We start from the raw sequence: 18447 nt of genomic DNA, 5'->3' as shown, positions 1-18447 counted from the left end.
CAACAAATTCAGTAAGGACTTTAAAAATGGTCCATGTCAAAAAAATCTTAAAAAAAAAAAAAAAAAAAAACAGGACTGAGAATGAAGGCAATGGCACCCCACTCCAGTACTCTTGCCTGGAAAATCCCATGGACAGAGGAGCCTGGTGGGCTGCAATCCATGGGGTCACTAAGAGTCGGACACGACTGAGCCCCTTCACTTTCACTTTTTACTTTCATGCATTGGAGGAGGAAACGGCAACCCACTCCAGTGTTCTTGCCTGGAGAATCCCAGGGACGGCAGGGCCTGATGGGCTGCTGTCTATGGGGTCACACAGAGTCGGACACGACTGAAGTGACTTAGCAGCAGCAGCAGAGAATGAACAATACCATAGAAACTAAGAGAGTTTACTGTTGAAAGTGTTTGAGAGGATTGACATAATTTTGCAAGTTATTCTGTGGCTAAAATGCTATCACAGTTAGAACTAGACATGGAACAACAGACTGGTTCCAAATAGGAAAAGGAGTTCGTCAAGGCTGTATATTGTCACCCTGTTTATTTAACTTATACACAGAGTACATCATGAGAAATGCTGAACTGGAAGAAACACAAGCTGGAATCAAGATTGCCGGGAGAAATATCAATAACCTCAGGTATACAGATGACACCACCCTTAGGGCAGAAAGTGAAGAGGAACCCAAAAGCCTCTTGATGAAAGTGAAAGTGGAGAGTGAAAAAGTTGGCTTAAAGCTCAACATTCAGAAAATGAAGATCATGGCATCCGGTCCCACCACTTCATGGGAAACAGATGGGGAAACAGTGGAAACAGTGTCACACTTTATTTTTCTGGGCTCCAAAATCACTACCGATGGTGAATGAAGCCATGAAATTAAAAGACGCTTACTCCTTGGAAGGAAAGTTATGACCAACCTAGATAGCATATTCAAAAGCAGAGACATTACTTTGCCAACAAATGTTTGTCTAGTCAAGGCTATGGTTTTTCCTGTGGTCACATATGGATGTGAGAGTTGGACTGTGAAGAAGGCTGAGCACTGAAGAATTGATGCTTTTGAACTGTGGTGTTGGAGAAGACTCTTGAGAGTCCCTTGGACTGCAAGGAGATCCAACCAGTCCATTCTGAAGGAGATCAGCCCTGGGATTTCTTTGGAAGGAATGATGCTAAAGCTGAAACTCTAGTACTTTGGCCACCTCATGCAAAGAGTTGACTCACTGGAAAAGACTCTGATGCTGGGAGGGATTGGGGGCAGGAGGAGAAGGGGACGACAGAGGATGAGATGGCTGGATGGCATCACTGACTCGATGGACGTGAGTCTCAGTGAACTCCAGGAGTTGGTGATGGACAGGGAGGCCTGGCATGCTGCGATTCATGGGGTTGCAAAGAGTCAGACGCGACTGAGTGACTGATCTGATCTGAAAATGCTATCACACAATATTTCATGATCTTTCATGAAAGGAAGAGTCAATTGATGTGGCAAACATCATCACTGTCTTATTGTAAGGAATGGCTACAGCCATCCCAATCTTCAACCACCCACCACCACTCTGATCAGCCAGCACTCATCAACACTGAGGCAAGACCCTCCACCAGCAAAAAGATTACAAATTCCTGAAGCCTCAGATGATGCTTTGCATTTTTAACCATAAAATGCTTTTAAATTAAGGCACATACATTTTAAAAATACATAATGCTACCGCACACTTAATATTTTACAGTGTAGTGTAAGCATAACTTTTAGATGCCCTGGGAAACCCAGAAATGCATGTGACTCTCTTTATTCTGATATTCACTTTACTGCAATGCTCTAGAACCCAGCCTGTAATACTACCAAGATATGCCTGTGCAAATTAGTATCTCAAAAAGTTATCGTACCAGGGACTTCCCTGGTAGTCCAGTAGTTAAGAATTCGCTTGCCAATGCAGGGGATATGGGTTTGATCGCTGGTCTGGGAAGATGGCACAGTCCTCAGAGTACCTAAGCCCGCACGCCAAAACTACTGAAGCCTGGTGCCTGGAGCCCGTGCTCCACAAGAGAAGGCACCATAATGAAAAGCAGCCCCACTCGCCACAGCACAGCAGTGAAGACCCAGTGTAACCCAAGGTTAATTTTTAAAAAGTTATCAGGCAATCTCTCTCTCCCACCTATTTCCACTAGATTATGAGCACCACTGAGGATCAAGAGTCTTCTGCATCGATGTTGTTCTGTAACCCAGGCATCCTGCTTTGCACACAGAATGCGTCATACATATATCGATAAAATTCATTCAAGGAGAGGGGATGAAATCCATAGGGGGTTGGGGAAAGACTTAACAATGCACATAGGTGAGTAGAAGTTCCTAAAGAAACTGGAAGAATTGGACTAATTATGTAGTGGGAGAGCTTATATTTAAAAATGTAAGCCTCCCCTCGGACAGCAGAGAAAGGCCAGAAAGTGGAAGAAAAGGTTCCTCTTTCTTATGAGAAGATGGCATAAAGAAGAGTAAATGGACAGAGCTCCCAGCCCTGACCTTACAGAGTGGCAGTGCTTATTGCAGTTAACGTCTTCTTGTTCTACCTTCATGTAATAGTTTGTGGGCAGCAGGTAACTTGTCTTCTCGCCTCTGATGTCTTCAAACTCGGAACTGGAATAGTTTCTGCCACATTAGCAAAGGGCGTCAGTCATCAGCGTTTGCAGCCACAGCCTACACTGAGCTGGCGAGCCCTGAGGAAACTCAGATGTGCAAACACAGGATATTGGCCCCAACAGCTGAAGGAATGATCTCAGTGAGCCCAGAATCTTGCATCTTTCCATACATAGAAGAGCGCTAAATTCCTTAACTGGAGATATCTGATTTTCTTTCATTAACAATAATCATTTTGACATGTGCTCTGTTGCAAAACTTCAATATAACCTGGCTCTTCTCCTCCTCAGAGCAGTTCTCTCAGGGTTACTTGAGATGCCACCACCCAAGCTTGAAGTCCTAAAAATTCCTACCGAATAAAACATCTGTCAGCTTTTAGGTTGTGAACATGTTCTTTAGTTGGCAAGATCAAGAGCAGCCAGGACTGTGTGGAGCTGCTGGGTACCAAAGCCTTTCTGTGTCCCCCATTTCTTGATTACAGGAAATGGGCTTAATTCAGCCTCCAGTACCGTTCCTGAGTTCCAACAGCTGGTTCAAACAGTTGTTAATTAGGGAAGACGGGCTGTGAGATAGATGGGAAACAGTCAGAAGAAGCCACGGTGCAGCCTGGGAGCAGAGTCGCGACTCCCCTCAAGGGGCACACATGATGGAGTCTTTGAGGTGTCCTGCAGATACTGAGACCCCTACCTGGTGGGAGGAGTTAACAGTATGCTGCCCAGCAGCATGTAGACCCCAGACCCCTTGGAACTAGAAGGTTGATAATGCTGCCTCCCATTGACTTCACTACCAACCAATGAGCACAGTGTCCATGAGCTGACCATGCCCTCTTTGAACCATTTACTATGAAACTTCTCTCTACCTGCTCCAGGTTGGAACACACAGTTCTGAGGGCATTAGCTCGTTGTAGCCCCCTTTGCCTGGCAAAGCAATAAAGCTATTCTTTTCCGTGTGTGTGTGTGTGTGTGTGTTTGTGTTAAGTCGTTTCAGTCATGTCTGACTCTCTGCCACTCTATGGACTGTAGCCCGCCAGGCTCCTATGACCATGGGGATTCCCCAAGCAAGGATATTGGAGTGGGTTGCCATGTCCTCCTCCAGGGCATTGTCCCCACCCAGGGTCCTGCTACTCCTGCATTGCCGGTAGATTCTTAACCGCTGAGCCACCCGAAACTCTCTCTGAAATTTAATTCAACATCAGTCTACAGAATCCAGATTCGGCTTCAAGATTCACACTGCACACATCCTTCATGGATGACCCTTTATGTACAGTTAACATCGGAATCTCAAACTTGCCTAAAGAAGTTGTGAAACATCACAGTGATCATTCTGCATCACTGCCTACCATGCATCTGTGTCACTCCTTTAGAAAGTCTTCCATTAGCAAAGAGAAAGCTTCAAACTAGATGCCGTAAACAATGGTGGAAAAAGCTCAGACTTCCTCTCAGGTTTTAGGGCCAGTAATCACAAGCCTAATAAATTTTCAAAGGCATATCATTTCTTTTCCTGTAACAAGGTACCCAGTTCTCCACTAGTTCTGCATGATCTTGGGCATCTGTTAGTTCATAATTCCACTAATTCTTCTGTCTCCTAGAATCCTCACATCTTGCCCAATTTCTTTTGTGATCATAGAGAATGACAGACTACCCAGCCTTGCTCAATAGTTCCAGCCCAGTCACAGAAGTTTTCTACTGCTTGAGGAAAATCAAGATGATGCTATCGTCCACATTGGGCTCTGTATTTGGGATGAGGGATAAAAGGAGACATACTTACTGGTTCTGGGCATCCATGATGCTGATTCTCTGATATTTCCAAATCTAAAACTCCTTAGTAGTTACATTTGATTATTTACCTTCCCCAAAGAAGCTCAATTTCCAACAAGAAGCATTTAGAACCTTACAACAAAGAGGAATTCTGTGCTAAAGTTGTAGCTAACTTAGTATTGAAAAATATGAATAAATGTCTGTATGTAGGACAAAAAGCAACAGTTAGAACTAAACATGGAACAAGGGACTCATTCAGCATTGGAAAAGGAGTACATCAACGCTGTATATTGTCACCCAGCTTAACTTATATACAGAACACATTATGCAAAATGTTGGGCTGAGTGGAATCAAAGCTGGAATCAAAATTGCTGGGAGAAATATCAACAACCTCAGATATGCAGATGATACCACTTTAATGGCAGAAAGTGAAGAGGAACTAAAAAGCCTCTTGATGGAGGTGAAATGGAGGGTGAAAAAGCTGGCTTAAAACTCAACATTCAAAAAGCAAAGATCATGGTATCTGGTCCTATCACTTCATGGCAAATAGATGGGGAAAATGTAGAAATAGTGTCAGATTTTATTTTCTTGGGCTTCAAAATCAATGTAGACGGTGACTACAGCCATGAAATTAAAAGACACTTACTCCTTGGAAGAATAGCTATGACAAATCTAGACAGCGTATTAAAAAGGAGAGACATGACTTCACTGACAAAGGTCCATATAGCCGTTACAGTTTGGCCAGTAGTCATGTATGGATGTGAGAGCTGGACCATAAAGAAGGCTGGGTGCCAAAGAATTGATGCTTTTGAACTGTGGTGCTGGAGAAGATTCTTGAGAGTCCCTTGGATAGAAAGTAGATCAAACCAGTCAATCCTAAAGGAAATCAACCCTGAAAATTCATTGGAAGGACTGATGCTGAAGCTGAAGCGCCAATACTTTGGCCACCTGATGTGAAGAGCCAACTCCTGGAAAAGACCCTGATGCTGGGAAAGACTGAGGACAAGAGAAGAAGGAGATAAAAGAGGATGAGATGATTGGATAGCATCACTGACTCAATGAACATGAGTCTGAGCAAATTCAGGGATGTAGTGAAGGACAGGGAAGCCTGGTGTGCTGCAGTTCATGGGCTTGCAAAGAGTTGGATACGACTTAGCGACTGAACAACAATAATATCTTTTGGACCTACAAACAGTATCTTGAGTACTGAAAGGAGAAGGGAGAAATAAAAGGGGATAAACAGGGAAAGGCGGGGGCAAGCATGGGAGGGGAATGCTCAGAAGGAGACCAGGAGTCCAGAGAGGATGGAGGAAAAGCCGAGGCATTCACTTACATAGGGATGCATGTGGATGGGGGTTTGCAGGCCAGGAAAGCCATCAGCTACTCACTGTTTATCAGGTAAGGAGCAGATAGGCCACTGTGGGACTTGGTTTACATATATTATCTCACTTAATCCTCCCATCAACTGAAATGAAATTGATACTGTTAAGTCTGCTTTACATGAAAACCCAAGACATAGGTAAATTTGTCAAGCTAACAAGTGGCTAAATTGCAAAGCAAAACTAACCTTTACCTTCTCCAGAGTCCAGGTTCTTTTCTTCAGCATTTGATAGTTTGTTAGGAGTCCTACGCGTGTAACACCATTAATTTTCTCCCACCAATACAGAGCCCATTCCATACCCTTCTCTACGTGAAATTGGGTGTGTTCCTCCAAATTTCTTCACGGGAAAAATCACACCATCACCCCAATAAAAGGAAACCTTCCACTGACAGCTACATATGACTAGGAGAGATCAACATCAAAGCTAGGGTTCACCAAAACTGTTTCCAACCAGGTGATGTCGTTAAACAATCTCAAACTTTCAGCAAACAATTATTCAAACCAAGCTGCTCAAGGACTTAGAATTTTGAGTAATCTGTCAGATCCTTACAGGATCAAGTTATAGACACTTTTCTGATGAATGGACTTGTTTTAGTAAATCATATATAGACATATGGAGCATCCTGGGCCATTCAGAGAGGAAGGAGTTTTCAATCACTGCTCAGCATAACCATTATGAAGCCTTCATTCTAGCAGATAAAGCCCCTCCATCCATGCTCCCACCATCCCCAAGTCATTCAGTGAATTTCTTCAGTTCTCTGTCTTCTCTTGCCTGGCAAGCAAGTAAATAAACTCAGGAATTTTTTTCTTTACATTTTTGGTGGGTTTTGCTTTATTTGGTGACACAGCTAATTACCCTTTCCCATCTTGATTATGGCTTCCAAAATGTTTGCTCTTTTCTAAATTGTCGGCTTTCAAGAACAATCAAGCGTTGAAATGTATATATTACCATATGTAAAATAGATAGCCAGTAGGAATTTGCTGTATGATGCAAGGAACCCAAATCTGCTGCTCTGTGACAACCTAGAGGGGTGGGATGGGGTGGGAGATAGGAGGGAGGTTCAAAAGGGAGGGAATATATGTATGCCTGTGGCTGACTTATGTTGATATATGGCAGAAACCATAATATTATAAAGCAATTATCCTCCAATTAAAAATAAAATTAAAAAGTAAAAGTATTATGACAAGTGAAAAAAAAAAGAACAATCCAGAAGCTTGAATTTCCAATACACATTATCCTAATTGTAGATGTCTAAGGCTGAGTGCCGAAGAATTGATGCTTTTGAACTGTGATGTTGGAGAAGACTCTTGAGAGTTCCTTGGACTGCAAGGAGATCCAAACAGTCCATTCTGAAGGAGATCAGCCCTGGGATTTCTCGGAAGGAATGATGCTAAAGCTGAAACTCCAGTACTTTGGCCACCTCATGCAAAGAGTTGACTCACTGGAAAAGACTCTGATGCTGGGAGGGATTGGGGGCAGGAGGAGAAAGGGACGACAGAGGATAAGATGGCTGGATGGTATCACTGACTCGATGGACGTGAGTCTGAGTGAACTCCAGGAGTTGGTGATGGACAGGGAGGCCTGGCGTGCTGCGATTCATGGGGTTGCAAAGAGTCAGACGCGACTGAGTGACTGAACTGAACTGAAGACAATTCAGGGATATCTCAGTTCTAAGTCTCTAAGATCCTGGCCTTCAATCTTGTCAGAATTATATCCTAATGACAATTATCTCTCAGAGTGGAAGCTGATGCTTTAATAAGGATCATATTAAGTCAAAGAAACTCCCAAGGAATAACTTTTCCTGTGCTTACTTCTTATAGAAATCACAGAAGTATACCATCTGTGAAAGAGAGGAACAAAACCACTGGTTATAAATTGCTTTTATGTGGGATAATGTCCTAGAAGAAAACTGCAGCTGCTCAGCACCCTCACTGGTAAACACGTGGAGCCCCTGCTGCACGACGGCAGCTCTTCTGGTGCAAGTCATATTTTGGTTTTCTTATTTATAATTTCCAAGTTCTGCAGATGGGCAAGCCACTACTATCTGCACTGAGACAGGACGTTCATTCCTTAAGCAAACACTTGCCAAGAATCTACTACAAGTCGGGTCCTGGGCGAGGCTGAGGGATGAAAATGTGCCTAAGACGAAGAAGTTATTACCCTCAAGAAGACTAGGAGACCTCAGTCAGGTGGAGAAGCCTAACTAAGGATCTCTATAAAAGTGTCCTACATCTATGACAGGGCTATACCCTCAGTGCCGAGAGAATACGCAGTAGTAGCTAACACTGAGGTCTGGAAATGTTTAAGGGAGGAATATATATATAATTGAGCTGGGTCTTAAAGAACAAGTAGGATTTGGCTATGGGGGATACATTGGCAGAAGGTCTTCCTTGGTGGAGAGAAGAGCATGTGCAATGCATTGATAGAGGGCAGGAAGAGAAGAGGGTGGCAGAGGATGAGATGGTTGGATGGCATCATCGACTCAGTGGACATGAGTTGAACAAACTCTGGGAGATGGTGAAGGATAGGGAAGCCTGGCGTGTTACAGTCCATGGGGTCACAAAGAGCTGGACACGAATTAGTGACTAAACAACAGCAATGCACTGAGGATGAGAAAGTTTGGACATGAGCAAGATTTGGCAAATTGTTTTGATTTACTGAAAATGGGTAGGGTGAGGGTTGGGGCCATCATGAGGTCAGCTTGTAAGGACTGAGTACACTAAACTAAGGAGTCTGAACTTGACTTTGTAGGCAGGGGAGAACTAACTGAAATTTATAAGGTAGTTTGTGAGCACTTCCAGCCAATATGGAGTAACAGACAGCATCAGATATACCCTACCATCTTAAACAAGTTAAAAACTATACAAAATCTATGAGACAATGACTTTCAGGCACTGAACAACAGGCGATGCAGAAGAGTCATTTCTGAGAAACGAGAAATAAATGAACTGAGCCCTACAATTACCCCAGTTATTGCTTGGAGGAAATTCTAGGGCAGGCTGAGGATACAGGACTGAGAATTCAGGGAATTCACAGGATGGAGGAAATTCACAGGAAAGGAAGCCCTACACGGAGCAGAGAGAGCTGCATTGAGAGGAGACTACTGCAGAAGAATGCAGCGATCTCCAGGGCGTTCCCCTCAAGTCCCCATTTGAGCACTGATCACTGCATGTGCGTAAGGAAATTACCTTAGTTGGGAAAAGAACCAGTGAGAAGGCAAACAATCTTGGAGTTCACACAGAGCCAGGGATAGGCTGTAGTCCTGTAAGCCAGAGTGGAGGAACCCTTCAAGTAGAGTACTCAGAAGGGTGCTGCCTTTGAAGTAGGGAAAGTTAGTCTTAGACTGAAGACTTCTCACGTTCTATGTAACATAACTTAGAAGTGAGTCCTGAAAAGATTAAAGTGTTTGCAAATCACATAACACAGAGCAAAACTCAAGGATAAACTAAAATATATGTGTGTTTGTGTGTGTATGTATGCACACACAGATCTTATTGTATACATAGGAGATATAGATATAAATATATGTATTTATATACACATCTCCTATATATACAACAAGGTAAAATGTCTGACATCTAATACATTTCCAGATGTTCAAAGAAGCAAGAAAATGTGACTCATCATTAGGACAAAAGCATATTGATAGACTCAATAATAGTAGATGAGAACATTCAGTGGTTACATTCATAATTACATTCCATACAAGATAATTACATAATTACATTCAAGAATGCAAAGGACAATGAGTGTATGTTAAGTAGAAACATGGAGGACACCAGATCCAAATCAAACTTCTAGAGATGGAAAAAAAAAATTAATGTCTGAGATGACAAATAAATTGAATGGAATTAATTATAGATACTGAAGATTAGAAAACTTCAAGGCATAGAAATAGAAACTCTCCAAAATGACACACGGAGAGGAAATGGCCTAAGAAAAGAGAAAAGCAGCATATTAAGCCTCAGTGAACCATAGGACAATTTCAAAAGGCTAAGTATAATTTGTGTCCCCGAAGAAGGGATGAGAAGAAGAGACAGAAAAAATATTTGAAGAAATAATGAATGAAAAATCCCCCAATGTGCTGGAAACTAAGAATGCACAAATCCAAGAAGGGAACGAACCCTCAGCACAAGACACATTTAAGAAATCTACACTAAGGTATGTGATAATCAATCTGCAAAGCCAGTAATCAAACGAAAAATCTTAAAATCCACTAAAAGCGTAGAGGCAGAGGAACAAATTTAAGAATGATAGCAGGCTTCTCTTCGGGAACAATACAAAAGACAAGTGGACCCATATCTTTAAAGTACCAAAAGTCTCCAAAGAAGACATACAGATGACCAATAAACACATGAGAAGATGCCCAATGTCGCTCATTATTAGAGGAATGCTCACACCAGTCAGAACGGTCATCATTAAAATATCTACAAACAACAAATGCTGGAAAGGATGTGGAGAAAAGGGAACTCTCCTGCACTGTTGAGGGAAATGGAAATTGGTACAACTGTGTGGAGAACAGTATGGTGATTTCTTAAAAAACTAGGAATAAATCTACCATATGACCCAGCAATCCCACTACTGGGTGTATATCCTGAGAAAACCACAACTCTAAAAGATACATGTACCCCAGTGTTCATTGCAACGATATTTATAATAGCCAGGACATGGAAGCAACCTAGTTTTCCAATGACAGATGAATGGATGAAGCAGCTGTGGGACATCCTGCAACGGGCTATCACTCAGCCAGAAAAAGGAGCAAATTTGAGTCAGTTGCAGTGAACTGGATGAACCTAGAGCCTCTTATAGAGTAAAGCAAGTCAGAAAGAGAAAAAAGTCAGTAAGAGAAAAACAGGCATATATATGGAATCTAGAAAAATGGTCCTGATGAGCCTAGCAGAGAACAGGCTTGTGGACAGTGGGGGAAGGTGAGGGGGAGTGAATTGAGAGCGCGGCATTGACATATATACCCTATGACATGTAAAACAGTGGGAAGTTGCTAAATAACACAGGGAGCCCACCTGGCACTCTGTGATGACATGGAGGAGTGGGATGGAGGGAGGGGAGGCTCAGGAGAAGGAAATATACGTGTGTGTGTGTGCACATATATATAATTATGACTGATTTGTACTGTTGTATGGGAGAAACCAACGCAAAACTGTAAAGCAATTTTTCACCAATTAAAATATTAAAATAAAAATTAAAAAAATATAAAGCACCAAAAGGAAGAACAACTGTCAGCCTAAAACTCTACACCCAGTTTTCAAAAATAAAGGTAAAACAAGGACTATTCAGGACTATAAATCCATCATCAGATTTATACCACTGAGAAATAGTAAGAAATTTACCATTGCAATGGTAAGAAATTTCTTTCTTACCAGAAATGGTAAAGGAATTTCTTTAACATGGAAAATGATACTAGATGGAAATCTGTTCTTTCCAAAGTAATAAATGCTTACTAATGGTAAACATGTGAGTAACATAAAATATAGTATTTTTTCTTATTTAAAAATTTTATTTTTAATTGAAGTATAATTGCTTTACAGAATTTTGTTGTTTTCTGCCAAATATCAGCATGAATCAGCCACAGGTATACATATGTCCCCTCCCTCTAGAACCTCCCTCTCATCTCTGTCCCCATCCCACCCAAGTTGTTACAGAGCCCCTGTTTGAGTTCCCTGACTCATTTGGCAAATTCCCATTGACTATCTATTTTACATACGGCAATGTAACTTTCCATGTTACTCTCTCCATACATCTCACCCTCCCCTTCCTCTCCCACCCCGTGTCCATAAGTCTGTTCTCTATGTCTATTTCTAAATAAATTCATCAGTACCATCTTTCTAGATTCTGTATATATGTGTTACTATATGATATTTTCTTTTTAAAGTATTTTAAAAAATCACTAACTGTTTAAAGCAAAAAATAGTAACAATGTATTATATGTTTTATTACATGTAGAATAGAAACCTTTGACAATAGTAGAAAGGGAGAGAAAACAGAAATACATTGTTGCAAGGCTCTTATATTTTTTGTGAAATAGTATAATTTCACTTGAAGGTAAGCTTCAGTGATAGTTAGACATGTACCCACAAAGTCCTAAAGCCATCACTAAAAAAAGTCAAAAAATGTCATAAATCAATGTTATTATTCATAAGCCAACAAATGAGATAAAACTGAATCATATAAACACTTAATTACTCAAAAATGACACTTACTTACTCCCTCCTGAGAAATCTGTATGCAGGTCAAGAAGCAATGGTTAAAACCAGACATGGAACAACAGACTGGTTCCAAATTGGGAAAGGAGTATGTCAAGGCTGTATACTGTCACACTGCTTATTTAACATATATGCAGAGTACATCATGAGAAATGCCAACCTGGATGAAGCACAAGCTGGAATCAAGATTGCCGGGAGAAATAGCCATAACCTCAGATATGCAGATGCTGCTGCTGCCGCTAAGTCGTGTCCTACTCTGTATAATCCCATAGACGACAGCCCACCAGGCTCCTCTGTCCCTGGGATTCTCCAGGCAAGAATACTGGAGTGGGCTGCCATTTCCTTCTCCAATGCATGCATGCATGCTAAGTTGCTGCAGTCATGTCCGACTCTGTGCAACCCTATGGACAGCAGCCCACCAGGCTCCTCTGTCCATGGGATTCTCTAGGCAAGAATACTGGACTGGGTTGCCATTTCCTTCTCCGCAGATATGCAGATGACATCACCCTTATGGCAGAAAGTGAAGACAAACTGAGAAGCCTCTTGATGAAAGTGAAAGAGGAGAGTGAAAAAGTTGGCTTAAAACTCAACATTCAAAAAACTAAGATCATGGCATCTAGTCCAATCACTTCAAGGCAAATAGATGGGGAAAAAATGGAAACAGTGACAGACTATTTTGGGGGGCTCCAAAATCACTATGGACTGTCACTGTAGCCATGAAATGAAAAGACACTTGCTCCTTGGAAGAAAAGCTATGACCAACCTAGACAGCATTTTTAAAAGCAGAAACATTATTTTGCCAACAAAAGTCTGTCTAGTCAAAGCTATGGTTTTTCCAGTAGTCATGTATGGATGTGACAGCTGCACTATAAAGAAAGCTGAGCACCAAAGAATTGATGCTTTTGAACTGTGGTGCTGGAGAAAACTCTTGAGAGTCCCTTGGACTGCAAGGAGATCAAAACAGTCAATGGTAAAGGAAATCAGTCCTGAATATTCATTGGAAGGACTGATGCTGAAGCTGAAGCTCCAGTACTTTGGCCACCCGATGCGAAGAACTGACTCATTGGAAAAGACCCTGATGCTGGGCAAGATTGAAGGCAGGAGGAGGAGGGGATGACACAGGATGAGATGGTTGGATGGCATCACCAACTCGATGGACATGAATTTGAACAAGCTCCAGCATTTGGTGATGGACAGGAAAGCCTGGTGTGCTGCAGTCCATGGGGTTACAAAGAGTTGGACATTGACTGAGAGACTGAACTGAACTCAAAAATAAGGCATAAAAAGATATGATAAGGGAAAACAATAGCAAGAGGGTAGATCTAAATCCAACCATATTAATAATCATTATTTGTGAGTGATACATTGTATAAGTGGACTAAACATCTTAAAAATTAAGGCAGAGGCTGTCATAAAAAAACAAGATCCACCTATATGTGATCTATAAAACACCCATTCTAAATATAAAGTCGCTTGCGTCTTTTTCTGAAGACTGAAGAAGCCCTAACAAGCTGTAGCTCTGGCTTTTGCTTTCTCTCTGAAAAGCCATGGCCTCTGATGAATATGGACTTTACCAAAGAGGCATGCCAAGTCTCGCTGTGTTCCTTACAACAAGCACTAAAATGCCACATTTTACCCCTGGGTTCTGGTTTCCTCAGTTCTCAAAATGGCCAACACTTTTAGGAAGCATTCCAATTTAATGGCCTTATTAAATCCTCCAGTACTTTTGCCTAGAAAATCCCATGGACGGAGGAGCCTGGTAGGCTGTAGTCCATGGGGTCGCTAGAGTCAGACACGACTGAGTGACTTCACTTTCACTTTTCCCTTTCATGCATTGGAGAAGGAAATGGCAACCCACTCCAGTGTTCTTGCCTGGAGAATCCCAGGGACGGGGAAGCCTGGTGGGCTGCCATCAATGGAGTCGCACAGAGTCGGACACAACTGAAGCTACTTAGCAGCAGCAGCATAGATCAGGTTATGAGTTATCAGAAACTGCCATTTGTACCATGAATCTGATCATCTTTTTCTCCCTTCCAACTGAAAAAAAAAAACAACAACAAAACCCCATATTTTTATTCCTCCATTCATCTGTCTTCCCAGTTGGTGTTAGTGGTAAAGAATCCGCCTGCCAATACAGGAGATTTAACTTGGGTTTGATTGCTGAGTTGGCAAGATCCCCCGGAGGAGAAAATGACAAACCACTCCAGCAGTTTTGCCTGAAAAATTCCATGGACAGAGGAATGCGGTGGGCTACAGTCCATGGGGCTGCAAGAGTTGGACACGACTGACCATGTGAGAGAGTGCGCGTGCGCGCACACACACACATTCATTAGCCAAATAGCTAACATGCATAAGTCAGCCACCACGCCAGGGCTGTTGTTTATGTGGATTGATACTGGCGAAACAAACCACTAGTTTCAGTACCCAGGGAGCTCAAGATACTGTAGAGGAGACAGTCTGTAAACTAAAGTATAATTACATGTTGTGTGAAGAATAGTAATAAAAACAGAGAAAATATTAGGAGGTAGGTGTTAGGTCGATAATGTGGCCAAAGGACTCTGCATGGAGAAATAACACTTAAGCCAAGACCTGGGTAGGAATCAGCCATAAAAACCACCAAGAGCGTTTGCAGGCATGGGAACAGGATATGTAAAGACCTTGAGACAGAAGAATGTAGTATGTCTAAGATGCTTGAACGACCTGAGATGAAGCGGGAACCAGATCGTGCAGGGCCTTGGTAAGATGTTTTTATTTTCCTCCCAGTACAATGGGACGTCATTAAGGCATATAAACAACAGAGTCACATATGGCAATTTTCATGTTAAGACTGTCTCCCTAGCCAGTCTGTGGAGGATGGATTACAGTGGGATAGGATTGGAGACAGGAGATGCGTTTAGGAAGCTGTCACTAAAGAACAGGCCCGAGAGGAGAGGGGCTTGGATCGGTGATGATGGAGAGAAGTTAAAAGCTTTGAGATGCAAAGTTAAAGGCTTTGGAGGTTGAATGGTCACGGCTCATACGTAAGGTGTGAGGGAGAGCACTGAATCAAGGATGATTCCAACTGGGTGACTGATACAAAGAGAGGGAGGCTTGGGGGCGTTACAGGTTTTCGGGCGGGAATCGGAAGTTCCATTTGAAAATAAGGTTAAGCTTGAAAAGTCTGAAAGCCAACAGTGCTTGCCCTTGCTGGTGAGCCCAAACCAAATGGGCCTTGGAGCAGCGTATCTGAGAGTTGAGATCAGAAACTGTATCTCCTGACTAAGCAAGATAGATCTAACATCATCTTCTTCTTGCTTTTGTTCAGCTGCTCAATTGTGTCCGACTCTTTTTGACCCCATGGGCTGCAGCAACCGGGCTCCTCTGTCCTCCACTATCTCCCAGAGTTTGCTCAAATTCATGTCCATATTGTCTAGTGCATCTCTGATTCCAAAAACGTCTTCCCCGTCTCTGTTGCTTTTTGCTCCCTCTCTTTGGAACTCTGCATGACACAGCCTAACTGAAGGCCAGGTGGCCCAGGCGAGGCCCAAGTTCCCTTGTATCAATTTAATAACACACGCAGCGCCTCAGTTACAAGATAGAGATGATCACAAGTCTTTTTGCGAGCTTAAAACGGGGTCTAGCAGCCCGTCCAGTTCTACAGCCCCCTTGTCATTCCAACAAACTCTGTGACAGGTTTTGCTGGCCTAATTATTTCTCGGGTAATCAACCTAGTTGTCCATCACTTCATCTCTGTCCCACTTAAACGCACGCCTAATATTTTACCATCCTCTCCAGCAGGCAAAGGAAGTTGCTGGTAGCTTCTAACCTACACTAGCGATCCTGCTCTTGATTGGTATCAAGCAAAAGGAAACATTTAAACACAAGGGCAGGTCATCTTCAATTCCAAAGAGCTGGTTTTGTCACTCTAATGTTAGTGGACCTTAAAGCTTGGTGCCCTAAGCACAGAGGAACCTGCTGACCATGATGTGACCTCACCTTTCACACGATTAACTGGCTCTGGAGCGGATGGGTAACCAGGTCACAGGAGACCATGAAGGCATCAAAGCCCAGGAGGACACAAGGCCACGTCCTGAAAGCAAGGAAAGAATAGTAACGAACTCACTCTGCCCAGAAGGCAGAGTTCTCTTTCCGCACCCTGAGGGCTCCTGGCAGAGCACCTTCTCCTGGGAGCCATGACCCTACACCTGGTCATCAGAGAAATAATTACAGTTTCCCAGGAAGTGTTAAGAAATCATACAGAGAGATCCCATATTCCTTTGCCCCAGTGGTAACATCCTGCATAACTACAGTATAAAATCATACCAGGAAACTGATACCGGTACAATCCACAGGCCTCACTCAGATTTCACCAGTTTTTACACACACTCATTTGCAGGTATATGTATATATACTTGGGGCTTCCCTCGTAGCTCAGTCGGTAAAGAATCTGCCTAAAATGTAGGAGACCTGGGTTGGATTCCTGGGTTGGGAAGATCCCATTGAGAAGGAAATGGCAACCCTCTCCAGTACTCTTGCCTGGTCTTGGCTTCCCCAGTGGCTCAGACAGTAAAGAATCTGCCTGCAAAGTGGGAGACCTGAGTTTGATCCCTGGATTGGGAAGATCCCCTGGAGAAGGAAATGGCATCCCATTCCAGTATTCTTGCCTGGAGAGTCCCATATATATTTGACCCTTGAACAATGCAGAGGTCAGTCGAAATCCTCTGCACAGTCGAAAATCCATGCACAACTTATAATCGGCCTCTGTATCTGTGGCTTTTCCCTACATGAGGTTCCACATCTGCTAATACACTATGGATCATGTAATTCTACAGTATTTATTATTTTTAAAAAAATCTGCACATTTACAAACTTGTGTTGTTGAAACTCATGCTGTTCCAGGGTCAGCTCTGTTTTCGTGTGTGTCAGTCGCTCAGTCGTGTCCAACTCTTTGCGACCCTGTGGACTATAGCCTGTCAGTCACTCAGTCGTGTCCGACTCTCTGTGACTCCATGGACTGAAGCCTGTCAGTCACTCAGTCGTGTCCAACTCTTTGTGACCCCGTGGACTGTAGCCTGTCAGTCTCCTCTGTCCATCAGATTCTCCAGGCAAGGATACTGGAGTGGGTTGCCATTCCCTTTTCCAGGGGATCTTCCCGACCCAGGCATCGAACCTGGGTCTCCTGCATTGCAGGCAGATTCTTTACCACCTGAGCCCCCAGGGAAGCCCCCAACCCTGTTTAGTTCTATGCCATTTGATCTCAGTGTAGACTCATGCAACCACCACCACGGTCAGGATTCAAACAGCTGCATCAGTGCTGCTCCCCTGCCCAGGTACAGCCACCTCCCTCCCTCCTCTGCTAACTCCTGACGATGGTGATCAATTCCTGGTCAATGAACAATTACTGATCCTCATGTGCAAGCCACCATGCCAAGACCGGGAGGATCTTGACATAGATATAAATGAAATAAACAGGAAAGCCCAGTGGTTACGAGTACAGGCGGGAACCAGACTAACCGGGTTCAGCTCTTGGGTGTGCCGCTTACCAGCTCTGTGACCTTTGGCAAAGCACATAAGCTCTGTATGTCAGTTTCTTTGTGATAAAATGAGGCTAATGACAGAACCTTCCGGGGTTGTGGAAATTCAGGGAGCTGATATTTGTAGAGCAGGTAGGAAGCGCCTGGTGTGAACAGATGTTTGTTAAGACGTAAGAACTCAGCGGCTGGTGGGAAGTTCACAGAATTCTCTGGTGAGCCTGGGTTAGGTGGTGTAATACATCATTGGGAACACGGCACAGTGGGAGCACGCAGGAAGCAGCAGTTCCTTCTGGCACTGGAAAGCCAAGATAGGTTTCCCAGGAAAGAGAACACGCGGGTTGGGCTTTGAAGTGTAAGACTTTGCCAGAAGTAAAAGGGACTGGACAATGTTTCAGGCCTATAAACAATGTGTGGCCCTGAGGCATGAGAAGGCGAGGGCCATCCAGGGCGAAGTTGAGAGGGTTAGAACCAGAGGAGACTCTGAGGAGACAAGAGTGGGGGTGTGGGTCGAGGGAGACGAAGAGAAGGAAGACACAGATGCAGCCTGAGGGAAGGTCGGGGCCAGGTTTTGAGGTGAATTTGAATGCCAGGCTCTAGTGGGCACCCAGCTTTGCAATCCTGGAGAGGGGCAAAAGGGAGCAGAAAGGAGACCGTCTGCCTGTAAAACAGAGGTGCATAGGGAAGGGATTCGCGTGGAAGGGAAAGCACTTTGCAAATTACAAAAACACAAGCCATGGTGATATATTATGAGTTGTCGTTGTTCAGTCACTAAGTCATGTCTGACTCTTTGCAACCCCATGGACTGTAGCCTGCCAGGCTCTTCAGTCCATGGAATTTCCCAGGCAAGAATACTGTAGTGGGTTGCCATTCCCTTCTCCAGGGGACCTTTCTGACCCAGAGATCGAACCCGCATCTCTTGCACTGGCAGGTGGGGTTTTGGTTGTTTTTTTTTTTTT

The 18447-nt window shown here is 43.3% G+C and overlaps 1 protein-coding gene across 1 annotated transcript in view; it reads left to right on the top strand.

The window, feature by feature from the left end:
• The first annotated feature begins 5636 nt into the window (after positions 1 to 5636).
• Positions 5637 to 18447, top strand: part of NOBOX (NOBOX oogenesis homeobox) — a 23512-nt gene continuing 10701 nt past the window's right edge. Inside the window, exon 1 of the mRNA XM_010844883.1 lies at positions 5637 to 5773. Within this exon, the coding sequence (XP_010843185.1) occupies positions 5637 to 5773 (137 nt within the window). The remainder of the gene's footprint in view (positions 5774 to 18447) is intronic.

Source organism: Bison bison, unplaced genomic scaffold, assembly GCF_000754665.1.
Source record: "Bison bison bison isolate TAMUID 2011002044 unplaced genomic scaffold, Bison_UMD1.0 scf7180017864211, whole genome shotgun sequence".
NCBI lineage: Eukaryota > Metazoa > Chordata > Mammalia > Artiodactyla > Bovidae > Bison > Bison bison.
Note: the sequence above shows the minus strand (reverse complement) of the source record. Positions and strands in the feature narration are given on the sequence as shown.